Here is a 15,654-nt window from a genome sequence, read left to right on the forward strand (position 1 = left end):
AAGGAATGCTGTTGCCCAAAGTCCTCTTTTCAGCAAGTTTTGTATTTCATTTGGAAACCAAGGTCCTAGAGTCTGGAGGAAGGGTGGAGAAGCTCATAGCCCAAGTTGCTGGAAGTCCAGTGTTAAGTTTCCACAGTCTGTGATGATTTGGGGTGCAATGTCATCTGCTGGTGTTGGTCCACTATGTTTTTTGAAAACCAAAGTCACTGCACCCGTTTACCAAGAAATTTTAGAGCACTTCTCCTTCTGCTGACCAGCTTTTTAAAGATGCTGATTTAATTTTCCAGCAGGATTTGGCACCTGCTCACATTGCCAAAAGCACCAAAAGTTGGTTAAATGACCGCACACTCACCAGACCTGAACCAAACAAGAGACCAAAAAATGCAGATGAGCTGAAGGCCACTGTCAAAGAAACCTGGGCTTCCATACCACCTCAGCAGTGCCACAGACTGATCACCTCCATGCCACGCCGAATTGAGGCAGTAATTAAAGCAAAAGGAGCCCCTACCAATATTGAGTACATATACTGTAAATGAACATACTTTCTTTATTGGTCTTATGAAGTTTTCTAATTTGTTGAGATAGTGAATTGGTTTGTTTTTGTTAAATGTGAGCCAAATTATCACAATTAAAAGAACCAAAGACTTTACTTCAGTCTGTGTGCACTGAATTTATTTAATACACAAGATTCACAATTTGAGTTGAATTACTGAAATAAATTAACTTTTCCACGACATTCTAACTTATTGAGATGCACCTGTAGACTTGGCATGACAAGAAAATAATATTTTAGGAGTACTTCTAGAACAATGAGACAAAGGTTGTGTAGTGCTACTGGCACAGATGTCCTGATGACTTTGTAGTGTTTGATAATTATCAAAATATTTTTAATGTTTTTTTAGTAGTCTCTTCTGCTCACCAAGTCTGAATTTATTTGATCCAAAGTACAGCTAAAACAGTAAAATATTGTTACTATTTAAAATAACCGTTTTCTATTTGAATATGTTTTAAAATGTAATTTATTTCTGTGATCAAAGCTAAATTTTCAGCATCATTACTGTTCGGCATCATTACATTCTCCAGTGTAATATACTGATTTGCTATTTATTAAACATTTTTATTATTATTATTATTATTATTATCAATATTTAAAACAGTTGAGTACATTTTTTAATAAATTACATTTTAAAATATTCAAATAGATAACAGTTACTTTAAATAGTAAAAATATTTCAAAATTGTACTGTTTTTGTGGTACTTTGGATCAAATAAATGCAGGCTTGGTGGGCAGAAGACACTTCTTTAAAAACATATTTAAATTCACAATTGAATATTCTTTAGACATTAAAACTTTTTTGTTACTAGACAGTTTTCCTAGTATCGATATAGTCTGAAGAGACAGTTTTTTTGACAGTTGTGCATTCCAGTTGTTACTAGTATGAATTTAATCTTAAGATTTTTTTTGGTTTTTAATTTAATTTGAATTAAAAAAAAAACAATAGATGTGTAGTAAGACAAGAAATGTGAATAATTGGAACAGATCTAATGTCTCATATGTGTTAGTATGTAATAACTAGATACTAACACACTAGTCAATGGAGAAAAATGCAAGACCGTAACAATGTCTTAAACATTGTAACGTGTAGAAAGTAAATTATAGAATTCTTTTTTATTTTTGAACTATGCATTTTAACTTTCTGAGCACTTGAGGGTTTATTGTCCAAAAGCAGAGTTAAATAAATGAAGATGAATAAAAAAAAATAGCTAAACTAGAATTTTACATGTTTGTTTTATTACATGACTCTGTCCTAACCATGACCTAAAAACACATTTAAGTGCAAACCACATGTTCTACTTTAAATCTGTGGATGATAACTCTCCCACTTTGAGTTATGAGTTTTATAAAGCATTGTGTTGGGTAATGGAGTGCAACAAAACAGCATCAAAATATTAAATATGTGAGGGATCTTTCACTATTTGCTGATCGTGCTAGCTGATGCATTGATGGTTTTCACTAAACTAGTTCATAAGTACGGAGTGCCAGCTGATGCAACGGCTTATGCCTGTCTAGAGTTGTTTTTCATGCACATCGATGTTTTCCACACAAACACTGCATCGACGCTTGGTCTGGGGAAATAATTAGCTCGTTATTGTATGCAGAAGTTTGAATTTCTGCCTTGAAGAGGAACTGACGTTAGCCAAAGCAGGTCAATCAGAGAGAGTGAGAAAGAGAGAGAGAGAGAGAGAGAGAGAGAGAGAGAGAGAGAGAGAGCTAACGCTAGAACAGCCGCACTGCTAGCACTGCAGCCGTGTGTGCTTTTATCTGCCTCCAAAGATAAACTTCATTATTAACGCGACTGGGGGGAATATTATGCATTCGATGCACATTTTGAAGTGTTCGTAACTCTATATTGCCAGTTGGGGGAGTTTGCATCAGTGCAGGACGGTGTTATTTGTTTCAGATCAGAGCAGTTGAGCTGAGTTAGCTTAGCTATAGCGAGCAGCCAGCGAGCCCAAGTTCCTTCAAGCTCCTTTGCGTTTCGCTGTCAAGATGCCTGCGATGTTAGAGAAGGGCACCGCTGAGATATCGGGTAAAAGAAGGGGCAGAAACTCTGTCAGTAATCCGACCAAAAGTTTTACTTCAAATGGGAACAGCAACAATTCATGGGAGGAAGGAAGTTCGGGTTCCTCAAGTGATGACGAGCATGGTAAGTCATGGTGATAGCCTCGGTCGCTCTTCACAAGTTCATACACTTCTCATGAATGTAATCAGTTCATATTATTTGTTCTTTTGTCACTCACAAGGTGCAGGCGGGATGCGAGTTGGAGCGCAGTATCAGGCAGTTGTTCCAGATTATGATCCTGGTTTGTGATTTTTGAGTGTTGGAGGGTTCATTGACAACACAGGGTGGATGGCGTAATAGCCTCAAACACTGTCCGGAATAGTTCGACCGTTTAGTGCACTAAATGTTCTGCAAGAATAATATTTTTATTTTTTGCCTCGCTGGCAACCTACTCTGAAAGTGGTCTTTTGTATTCTAAAAAAGGTGTTAAAACATAAACAGAATATGAAATAAAAAACTTTAAGTGGTTGGCTATTGTTTAAAACTTGAGGTGATGATAATGAGCACCTGATGTGTCAATCATTGACTGTTTATTTGTTAAGAGAACAGCACACGAGCTATTTTATAAAGAAGTATCTTTATGTAGCTCTGATTTAATTAATTTTTATTAAACATTTAATATTTATTATTACTTAAATGTGACCCTGGACCACAAAACCAGTCATAAGGGTCAATTTTTTAAAATTGAGATTTATGCATCATCTGAAAGCTGAATACATTTCCATTGATATATGGTTTGTTAGGATAGGACAATATTGGCTGAGATTCAGCTATTTGAAAACTGAAATCTGAGGGTGCAATAAAAATCAAAATTTTGAGAAAATCCCCTTTAAACTTGTCCATATAAACTTCTTTGTAATGTGCAAAATTACTAATCAAGAATTAAGTTTTGATATATTTATGGTAGAAAATGTATAAAATGTCTTCATGGAACATGATCTTTACTTAATGTCCTAATGGCTATTGCTACTAATATACCCCGTGCTACTTACGACTTAAAGGAGTAGTTCACTTACAGAACAAAAATTTACAGATAATGTCCTTACCCCCATGTCATCCAAGATGTTCATGTCTTTCTTTCTTCAGTCTTAAGAAAATTATGTTTTTTGAGGAAAACATTTCAGGATTTCTCTCCATATAATGGACTTCTATGGTGCCCCCGAGTTTGAACTTCCAAAATGCAGCTTCAAATGACTCTAAACGATCACAGCCGAGGAACGAAGGGTCTTATCTAGCAAAACGATCAGTTATTTTCTAAAAAAAAAAAAAAAATGAATAATTTATATACTTTTTAACCTCAAATTCTTGTCTTGTCTAGCTTTGTGTGTACTCTGTGTAGAAATTAAAAAGTATATAAATTGTAAATGTTTTTAGAAAATAACCAATCGTTTCGCTGGATAAGACCTTTCTTCCTCGGCTGGGATCATTCAGAGCCCTTTGAAACTGCATTTAAACTGCATTTTGGAAGTTCAAACTCAGGGGCACCCTAGAAGTCTATTATATGGAGAGAAATCCTGAAATGTTTTCCTCAAAAAACGTAATTTCGTGATGACTGAAGAAAGAAAGACATGGACATCTTGGATGACAAGGTGCGAGTACATCATCTGTAAACTTTTGTTCTGAAAGTGAACTACTCCTTTAAGTTTTGTGGTCCAGGGTCACAAATGTCAAAATATTTGATTTCTTGGATAAAAATGTAAAAAAAAAAAATGCAATTAGTAGTAACATTGATTTAGTTTGAAATCAAAACAGATGGATGTGTTCTTGTTTTATCCACTAATGTCTCTCCTTTTTTTTCATCAGAGGTAGCAAAGGCAAGCCAAGAGAGAGATAATCTGGGAATGCTGGTGTGGTTTCCAAATCCAAGTATACCTGAGGCCAAACGTGAGTCATTTATAAGGATATTAATTGGCTCTGTAAATATAAAAGCAGTTAATGGTGTTTTTTTTATGTAAATATTGGCACTCTTTCTAATTTTACCATGTCACCCAGTGACACTTATATTTGAAGCTGTTGTTTTTCCTGCAAAAAAGTAAACACTCACATCACAAAATCTTTATCTGCTTATGTGCAAACTAGCCCAAAATGGCATAATTAACCAACAGTTGAGTCTAGACTGTTTAGCACTAGACTGTTTGTCCAACCAATGGAAGACAAGAGGCTTGTGCAGATGCAGCCCATGAATATTCAAACAGATTGTGTTTATAATTTATCCCTGGCTTGATTTTGAAATATCATATGTTAGATATGTATCAGTTCTACTATTTGCATAGAATAGAGGGTTTGCACTCGGATGCGGATGGAGATACTCTGATGTAAACAACAGCATGGATTGCAGAGTTAATGGACTACTAATGTATACATTGTTCTGCTAATTTATGCTCTCTATGGAAAAAACGTGGAAGCTGCCAAATCATACAGAGAAGGACTAAGTAAACAGGAAAGTCTGCAATATTTTGACAAACTAAAGATAATAGGTGGTAAATATACGTATGAACAGTATTAAGATATGGTATTAACCTAATACAGCATTTCACCTACCTGACCGGAAATTATGAGAACAAACACGAATGTTGTCAGAATTCTTGTCCTAGAAAATCCTGGTTCATTTTAGCTAACCACAAACGCTTTTTGTTCCTCAGACAGTTTTTTGCACTCTTCTCTTTGATTTTTTATAACTTTTAGTACTCTATAATACTACTAAACTATGTTTTGTCTGACTTATTAGTACTGCCCACAACATGACAATAATTGACCAATTTCAGCAACAATGGCGTTGTTTAAATATAGTGTTGCCAATATGGCAGATTTATGACGCGTTGTGAAAACCTTCTTCTTAATTCTGATTGGTGCCTCTAGTGGAACAGGATTTAAAGGCTTCGCATTGCAATAGCATATAGAAGGCTATAATATAGGAGGAAATAATTTTATTGTGTTAATTTTTAATACAATTATGTGTAGTATTTGTCATTCAGTCTATAAAGAAATGTATTTATTATGTGAAATAAATGTTTACCTTGTGTTTTTGGTTTTAGACATGTGAATGATTTTTAAGTTATATTCTAATAATTGTTTTTTTCCTTGTTTGTTGCAGTGGATGAGTACATTGCAATAGCCAAAGAAAAACATGGGTACAATATGGAGCAGGTAAAAAGATTTATGTTTGAAAGCTATGCTTGAAAATTATGAACTTGAAATTATATGGATGCTCATTTTAACCGGTTAACCGTTAACCGACCGTAAGAATTTTGACCGATGAATACAATCAGTTAAACAGTTTAAAAAGTATTTTTTTTTTTCAGTAATTTATCAAATTATTTTTAAAAATAATGAAAAATAGGCCTAATGCCGACATGAAATGTCTACAAACATTATAATAAACAATAAAAATATGAAGGTATATAAATTACAAGCCAAAACAAATTCATTTAGGCTAAAACAAAACTGAAACCAATGTTGGGTCTCTCATTCGACACAAAATCAAATGTTTTCGTATATAACGGCATTTTACTACATATTTAAACTAAGCAGTGTGGGTTTTTTCCATATGTTTGACTGTCTATATTTTATTATGATAATGAACAGGCTGCATTGTCAAGGTAGCAAAGCTTAACTGTGCGCGCATGCAGCGCCAGGGCAATCACTTTTTTTTTCCTTCCAACAGTGGAAGCAACTACTCCTTTTAGTCATAAAGATAATCGGAATTGTAAAAGGTTTGCTTTTATTTGTGTACATTCACAATAAAAACAAATCTTTGTGCTTTTGTAAAATTTAGCTAAAGAAAATAGGATGCCACTTTCTGCCGCCTTGGTTCCTTTTGCGCAGCACAAAAATGTTATGTTTTTCTCCGTTCGCAGAAGTGCTGCAGGTGCGTGATGTGATATGTTGTTTGCTGATTTTTGCGCATGTAAAATTAATCCCTGGAAAACAAATGTTACTATTTTTAACGGGTCACAGACACTTATCCTTTCTAATTTAATTCAATTCTATTTTAAAATAATCGTTTTCGTTAACGGTTGATAATCAGTTAACGAGCGTCGGTTGTCAGGAGAAATAACTGAAGTGAACATCTTTAGATATTTTTGTAGACATTGTAGGCACAATGAGTGTGTATAATGTATCCTATTGTAACTCACAAGATAAGGTAGAATATTCTTTACTGCATTAGTTGAATGTTTCTTGTAGTTTCACAGTATCAAACATATAGTTGAGGTCAAAAGTTTACATATGTCTTGCAGAATTTGTTAAATATTAATTATCAAAATAAGAGGGATCATTCAAAATGCATGTTAATTTTTTTAATACTTACCTGAATAAGATATTTCACATTAAAGATGTTTACATATAGTCCACAAAAGAAAATATAGTTAAATTTATAAAAATGACCCCGTTCATAAGTTTACATACACTTGATCCTTAATACTGTGGTGTTACCTGAATGATCCACAGCTGTTTGTTTTTTTTTTTTTAGTGATGGTTGTTTAAGAGTTCCTTGTTTGTCCTGAACAGTTAAACTGCCCACTGTTCTTTAAAAAAAAATCCTTTAGGTCCCACACATTCTTTGGTTTTTCAGCATTTTTGTGTATTTGAACCCCTTCCAACAATGACTGTATGTTTTTGCAATCCATCGTTTTACACTGAGGACAACTGAGGGGTTCATATGCAACTATTATAGAAGATTCAAATGCTCACTGATGCTACAGAAGTCGACTATAAGTCGTCACATGTTTGACATTTCAAATAGTTTTTTCCATTCAAGTTTCATGAAGTGACCTTTCTGTATTTAACAGGCATTGGGGATGCTGTTTTGGCACAAACACAACATTGAAAAATCGTTGGCAGATCTCCCCAACTTCACCCCTTTTCCAGATGAGTGGACAGTTGAAGACAAGGTGCTGTTTGAACAGGGTTTCAGCTTTCATGGAAAGACATTTCACCGCATCCAGCAGATGGTGAGTGAGATGGCTGAAACCACTCTCACTATTAAAATAAAACATGCACTTGAGAGAAGCAGCATCTTCATGTATTGAAGTGACAACCAATCATAAGGAGCCTCAGAAATCCTGCTCATTAATAGACAGTCACTGGTGCATATGAAGACCAAATGGGTTCTGTCAAGTCCTAAATTTTAACACTTTGACTAAACTACAACTGACTCAGTGTCAGCTTTGATCATGAATAATGATGTATCCTTATGGTATGTCTGATGTTTCCATCACTTACGTGCTTGATTACAAACAAGTTTATTTTTTATTTTTTTATTCCAGCTTCCAGACAAGTCAATTGCAAGCCTGGTTAGATTCTATTATTCGTGGAAGAAAACGCGCAGCAAAACGAGTGTGATGGACCGCCATGCGCGCAAACAAAAAAGAGACAGAGAGGAGAGGTCAGCCATGACTTGAAGATATTAATAGAATGTTTGCTGTCTCCTTTTGTTTTCTTTGGTTTTAAAAGTCTTGATCAAAGATGAGTTGTGCTGTCATGGAATGCTAGCGTGTGGTCTATTTTTAGAATACGTTGTCGCTGTTAAAAAGGAAATGTGATATTTGACATTTTTAATCCTTTTTTTATGTAGTGATGAAGAAGGTGAAGAAAATAATTGCAGCTCTCCAAAGGAAGCTGAATGTGAGCCAAATAAGGATGAGAAGAAAGAGGTAATATATTTTTCTACACATTATTACGCCCAATTTTTTATTTTTGCATTAACAAAACTATATAATAAAAAATACTATTAACAGGGCTTAAAGTTCTGCGGCACCGTGCCGGTTCTCTGGTGTTGATATCACGTTAGAGCTCGCGTACCAATGATATGAGATGAACACAGCTTAATCAGAAGTTTTTGCTTCTCATAAACACGAGATGCACACAATAGCATCCAATTGCAGAGTCGCAGCACTGATGAATGGAGAAGAAGCGTCACACGTTGAAAAAGCTGTGAGGCGAGACGCAATGGTAAAAGATGTCCGTCTAGCGTATATTTACATAGAAACACATTTTTTAAAAAGCAGCGGAGCTGTGTAAACTGTTCAGAGTAACTTAATCATGTCATCTACATATGATTACCAGAACGAATTTACCGGTTACTTGATATACCAAAATAATCGTAAGTTATGGCCCTAGATTAGTTAAAACATTTCAAAATATAACTGCATTGTTTTACTTTTTGTGACTTTTTTTTAAGACAACATTGTCTAGTTCTAGTGAACCAAGTATCTGTATTTTGTCTCATCTTGTGAGCACACCTTGAGTGTCTATGAGTGTGATATAGCTCATAATTTTCCAAGTGTATGATATAGCTTTCATTCTTCAGGTCAATCATATATTCATGAAACTATCAGTTTGAATAAGAAAAGCAATAACTTTGTTATAGTATCCTTTCAAATCCTTCAAATGTTAAAGTTGCCACAGTCATTGCATTCTTTGCATCTGCTGCACTTTATTTGTACAATTTTGTTTTATTAGTTTATTTATTAGAATTTGAAAGATAATTATGATATTGTTTGATAAGTGAGACCTCTAAAAAGTAGTGCTTGAAGTTCTTGAATGAAATCCTGGGATTTCATTTTGCAGTATCTGTACGAACCCCTATTTAAGTTATCAGTTCTTGGAGCATTTTAATGATTTTGTTGTTGTTAATTAAACTGAACTGTAGTTTTCTGTAGTAAACTGTCTTTGTATATTTTTATTTCATGTTTATTTCCTAGTATTTAATCCACCATTATTTCTTTTGAAAAAAAAAAAAAAAAAAAAGTCAAATTTTAGATTGTGTGTCATCTTGTACCCTGTAATGGACAAAGCTAATACTTTTTAACTACATGAACTTACTGTTTGGTTAGGGTTAAGATAAAGGCTTGGTTTAGGGTTAGTTGCATGTAATTATGTGCTATTTATTGCACTTGCAACTAGGACTAATAAAATAAAGTGTTAGCAAATTTTATTTTAATTTTATAATTTAATTTATTGTATTTATCTTTATTTTATTTGAATATATTAACTTTTATCAGTGCTGCTACACTTAACTTATAGGTCATCTATCTCAATAAAAAATATTTGTTCTTTTTTAAGGGAGCATCAGGACCTGAGAAACAAGAATCAAAACCTGCAGTTGTGCAGAAGGTATGATACTAAATATATATTTCTTAATCAGTTTTTTAATGTGGAATGGTCATTGACTGTACATATCTATATCTATAATCTATAAGTCAATAACATGATTTATGTCAGTCAAAGATTTAAAAGGCTCTGTGTTTTCACTGTTTTTCTGCAGCCAGCGAATATTGCAGAGAAGTCAATGCATGTTAAGAAGGAACCACAGGGACTTGTTGGGAGGAACCTACACAGGGCGAAGAAGAAACCTCCTAAAGGAATGCATTTAAACTCTGATGATGTGGCGGCAATGTCTAGCAGCGGCCCGGCCGCGGTTAGTGTTCTGAGACAGCTGGATATGGAGCTCATTGCTATTAAACGACAGGTTAGCATTGTATTACTTTTTAGGAACATAACTTTCATCTTGATGTGTTTTAATTTGAGACTGTAGGCAGAACTAGATGTGAATCTGACAGATAAGAACGCAGTATAGAAGTATGTGACAGTGTAAAACGTAAAAGTTTGAAAGTGATGTAAATAACCCTTTCGTCTTTTTACAGATTCAGAACGTTAAGCAGCACAATAGTGCCCTCAGAGAAAAGTTGGACACAGGCGTGGATGAGCTTAGACCATCTGAGGTAACAATATTCACATCTTTAGTATTACTTTCTAGGAATGTCGCAGTATTACCAGTATCATGGTATTGTGATAGAAAAACTTTATCTATCATCGTGGTCACATGATGTTATGAAACGATACATCTTCTAGGCAAATAGTGTAGATTTTTAAAATATATTTTAAACTTCTTATACATAAAAGGTCTTTAAAGTCATGTTTTGAGCCATTATGCTTTGGCTCAGTATCTGTCAAACAAACTAAAACTGAAAGCAAAAAATAGATTAATCCCTTCATCAAGTCTGTTTTCGCTGTACATTTCGTTTAGGCAATCATCTTGTGTTCCAGTGTTTTCTGCACCTCAGAACGGCTCAGTTCACAGTCATTTATTGGATGTGCTGTGAGTTTAGCGCACATTTGGGAATGCAACGGCCACCAGTTATGCTTTATTTTCAGATAATTTATCATGTTAATGTTTAATGGGCAGATGATTACAGCATTTCACTAGATTTGTAGTTAGACCCGTTTTTGTAAGCCTGTTTTCACCGAAGCTGGAGTTTTCCGTCAAAATAAAATCTCTACTGTCATTTTCGTCAAACTAATAGCTTAAAAGTGCAGTATGAATTGCTGACAGCTAGCGGTTTAAATAGGGTAACGTTACTGAAGTCCAAATTCAAAATCTCTCTTTCAAATGTAGAAATTAGAAAGAAAGAATTGTATTTTCATTACTGTAGTGTAAAGCAAAAATAATATAAATGTTCATTTTCGTTTATTTTACAGTGCAATTGTTTTATAATATATGGCTATTACTGTCATAGGTATGTCAATATTACATTTTTATCTTTATTATTATATTCTTTTGGCTTGTTTGGCTTCCTAAAGCACCAGTGTGAATGTAATTTAGACTCAGTAGAGAGTGTACCACAACTAAAAAAGGGTTGAGTCCCCTTTAAACTTCAGGTACATGTCAATTCTCTGACATTTTTGGCTTAGTGTCCTTAGTTAAGGACGTGGATTGGAACTCTCAAAGTGCATTAGATAAAATGTAACTTTAAAATGTACAAAATATATTCCCCCCCCCCCCCCAAGTCTTCATTTGTCTTTTTTAAAATATGACAATAAATAACATACCGTGGGCTTCACATCGAGATATTATCGTACCATGAGATTTTGATATAGTTACATCCCTACTTTTTACCATACTTATTTCATAGAGGGCCATCTTTATGCATTTTAAATACAAAAGGATATAAATGTTCTGTGTTTTCCTCAGGCTAATCAGAAATTTAATACCCGTTGGACCACAGAAGAGCAGCTGCTTGCAGTACAAGGTAATTTTGGCCACATTTCTCAAATGTTTGTGGGGCTTACTGGATAATGAATGATTATTTAAATGGCAAGTTTTTAAGCAGTGAAATTCTGGACAATCTTGATTTCCTCTCTTAGCTATAAGGAAGTACGGGCGGGATTTCCAAGCCATTTCTGATGTGATCGGCAACAAGTCTGTGGTGCAAGTGAAAAACTTCTTTGTGAATTACCGACGACGTTTCAACCTGGACGAGGTACTGCAGGAGTGGGAAGCTGAGCACGGCGTGGAGGAACGCAAGGGTTTAGATGAAGAGAAGATGGAGGTGTCATCTGAAGAGGGAACAACCCCAGGGCCTTCAGAAAACCAGACAGAGGTCAGTTTCCCGTCACTACCTCTTAGTGAATGGGCTTTTCCACCAAAATGTGGCTTTAGATTCCTGTCAGGGTGGAAAATTCATATTCTAATTGAAGTGTTTTTTCCTGCGTCTGGTTTTGTTTGATCAGTGTCATTTGGGAATAATCATCACATGATCATTTACAGGAACCAACGGCAATGGAAACACAGAACCCTTCAGTTTCCTGATTTCTCCAACAGTGGTCAGACGAGCTCAGATCAGTTAATATCGCAGCTGCGCGTAAGAGGCATTAAGGCTTCAACTGCCTCAAGTGAAGCCTCTTCGTAATGGACATTCCTCCCCCCATCCCGGTCCCTGTAACTCCCACCCCCCTGCTGAACCCAGGACTCTCACAGGTGCTACCGCATAGGAGCGCAAACTTCACCAAGCAACTCTACGGATCTAGGATCGTCACTGCCAACAGAAGTAGAGCTCCTGTCTGGTCTCTACCAGTCTGGTGCTCCAACAGTTATATTCTCCACAAATGGTTATTGGTCTGTTATGGGGGGGAATAAAACACCCATATACCCATCCCAACGTCATTGGACAGTGACAGTCTTGAGAGATCTCTTGCCTGAAGGAGTTTAATGTCACTTGGCCATCTGTCTTTCTTGATATATTGATAAGACTTTGATTGGGTCCTAGTCCGACATCCCTTTCCAGTTACTTTTTTGTTACTGTAGCATATTATCTAGTTATATGATTTGTTATTTTAAAATAGTTTTTGGGGGGTTAGTTGATCTCTGGTTGGATTGTTATTAAGCTATTTATTTGCATAAAAAGTGAATTATAAGAACTGCACTGTACAGATAAAATGAAATGCCAGTGTAGATTAAATTTAAATAATTTTAATACCAATTTTAATATTATTCTTTTAAAAATGAGATGATTTGCAGCTCTTATATTGTTTAAGTGAGTTGGTTTAGTATTAGGTCGTAATATATCTTGTTTAATCATGGACCCTTGTACATGGTGTATTTGAAATGCATTTTATCTCAAAAGGTTTCTTGGCTGAGTGAGGCTGTTGACTGTAAGAACAGACACAGCAGAGTGTTGTAACGAATGGGAGGTATTTTTTTTGTTTTGTTTTTGCTCGGATTTTTAAAATCTTATTTCGAACTGTGTTTTGCATGCATTAACAGTTTCTTAATGCCAGGGTCAAGCTTTTCACCCTCTTAGGGGTGTCTAAACATTTATTGATCGCCATGTGTTGGTAAGAATTTCAAAATATGGCAGCACATCTAAATTTCTACTACTATTCCATGCTTGTATATGTTTTTCCTCACATCCTAATTTATTATGGTGTTTGGAGATAAACGTTAAATGGGTTCATATTGTTTGTTTAATTTGATAATGGAATAAGTTATTTAAAATACATGCACTCTCACTTCTTTCGACCAATGTTTTCCCTCTAATAACTGTAATGGTACCATACATGTGTGAACTCCTTTTAAACCTTATTATGTGTGCAGATAACAAGTACATGGTTGGGGTGAAGTTCTGTGTGTCTGCGTGTGTGGGTGGGAGCTGATGTGGTCATAGACTGGCCCGTATATGTAATCAGTTTGTCACATTAGTCATAATAAACTTAAGGGATTTATACTGTCAAATGAGTGTTATTCAACCTTTATCCACCTTATTTCTCAATGCGGAAGTACGTTTTTTTTTTTTTCTGGAAATGTGTTAGAGTTCCAGTATTGGGAAATAACGAGAAGAATAACGAAGAGCAGTAAACGGTAACACTTTGCACTACAAACCATAGTGTTTATAATTTAGATAATACATTAAAATAATATGGTAAGACACCCCTGTTCGCAATATCAAGCAGCAAAACGAGCCGTTTTGTACAGCTAAAAACAGCAGGAAGTGGATGCGATCGGAAACCAGACACATTAAATATACAAATGGCTGCGCCACACTGACGGGAAAAAAGTTGCATGTTACATTTATATATTTAGTCCATTAATTGTCAATAATAAATTATAATAGAAACACTTTAGATTAGGGAATACGTAACTATTGAGTTTTCCCTCAGGTAACTTTTAATCACTGCTTATTAATAGCAAGTAAGTTGTAGTATTTATGTTTATATCGGGTTTTGGGTAGGGTTAAGGGATCTACAATATGGTAGTACATTAATATGTGCTTTATAAGCACTAATAAACAGCCAAAATGCTAGTTATATGCATGCTAATAAGCAACTAGTGATAATTCCCCCCCCCCCCCCCCCCCCCCAAAAAAGAAAATTCTGTCATTAATTACTCACCCTCATGACGTTCCAAACTTGTAAGACCTTCATTTATCTTCAGAACACAAATTAAGATATTTTTGATGAAATCCGAGAGCTTTCTGAACCTGCATAGACAGTGAAGCAACTAAAACATTCAAGTCCCAGAAAGGTATTAAGGACATTGTTAAAATAGTCAATGTGACATCAGTGGTTCAACGGCAATGTTATGAAGCTATGCTTATACTTTTTGAGCGCAAAGAAAACACAAATAACGACTGTATTCAACCATTTCTTCTCTTCAGTGCTGGTCTTCAGGCTAGTAGAACCGGGATGCTCTTAGCCTTGTTTACAAGCAAAGAGAACCCACAGGAATGTGTAGTGCAGTCTCGTGAATGAGCATAGAAAACTGACAGGAAGAGAATAATTTTTCAATAAAGTCATTATTTTTTTCTTCAAATTTCATCAAAAATATCTTAATTTGTGTTCCAAAGATGAACGAAGGTCTTACAGGTTTGGAACAACATGAGGGTGAGTAATTAATGACAGAATTTAAATTTTTTTGATGAACTAACTTATTGAATAGTATTTTCTAATCTAAAGTGTCGCCATTGTAATTTCCCAACAAACGCAACAACGTAAAAACGTTGTGAAAAGGTTGTAAAAACGTTTTTTTTTCCCTACGTATTTAACAGGACAAATGTCGGTTTTTTAAACGTTATAAATACGTTTTTTTCACAACGTTGTAAAAACGTTTTTATAACGTTTTTTATCACGTCTGTATATCTCCTTCGAACGTTTTAAAAACGTACTTACCACGTCCAAACTGGTACATGCTATATTACATCTGTATATTTATCTTATTACCAGCACTTTTTTTTTTTTACATTTCACCTTGTACCGTTGCTGACATCGTCGATTTTATAAGCCTATTAACATTGTCATGGGAAGTTTGGAAGACTATTCTTGGATCTCAGTAAAAGGAATTTATTATTTCATTTTTTTTCATTTATTTTAGTACATCAAGCTAACTTACTCAATGCTGCATTAGGAAATAGCTAAAATACAATAAGTCTTTTTTATTGCAATTTTTTTTAAGTTAATCAAGCTTAATTTTTAAGTGACGAAAATGTTTTGTATATTTTGTCGTTTCGTCAAATGTTTAATTAGTAATTACATTCCTTCAACTTCCTCGATATTGTCAGTTGACCTGAACAGTAATGCATGCATCTCAAAGTTCATCACCTATTAGAAACACGTGGATAAGAGCCGCTGAAGTGAAACCGATTCTACCGTGAGCTCTGGCTCCACCCAGCGGGCAGACGCCACAGCGCAGCCCATTCTTTCTCTATGGCGTCCTTTTACAACCAGCTACAATTTTTTTCATGACGGGGATTTC

The 15,654-nt window shown here is 34.9% G+C and overlaps 1 protein-coding gene across 1 annotated transcript; it reads left to right on the plus strand.

The window, feature by feature from the left end:
* Nucleotides 1-1,189: 1,189 nt before the first annotated feature.
* Nucleotides 1,190-13,638, plus strand: rcor1 (REST corepressor 1). The gene is made up of 13 exons (XM_073826806.1): nucleotides 1,190-2,708; nucleotides 2,806-2,865; nucleotides 4,428-4,508; nucleotides 5,719-5,771; nucleotides 7,415-7,576; nucleotides 7,892-8,010; nucleotides 8,200-8,278; nucleotides 9,690-9,740; nucleotides 9,892-10,095; nucleotides 10,271-10,348; nucleotides 11,599-11,656; nucleotides 11,772-12,007; nucleotides 12,175-13,638. Exons 1-13 carry the CDS (start codon nucleotides 2,552-2,554, stop codon nucleotides 12,214-12,216), a joined length of 1,380 nt encoding a protein of 459 aa, XP_073682907.1. The 5' UTR covers nucleotides 1,190-2,551; the 3' UTR covers nucleotides 12,217-13,638.
* Nucleotides 13,639-15,654: the final 2,016 nt, after the last annotated feature.

The sequence above is a fragment of the Garra rufa genome, chromosome 21 (genome assembly GCF_049309525.1).
Source record: "Garra rufa chromosome 21, GarRuf1.0, whole genome shotgun sequence".
NCBI classification, from domain to species: domain Eukaryota; kingdom Metazoa; phylum Chordata; class Actinopteri; order Cypriniformes; family Cyprinidae; genus Garra; species Garra rufa.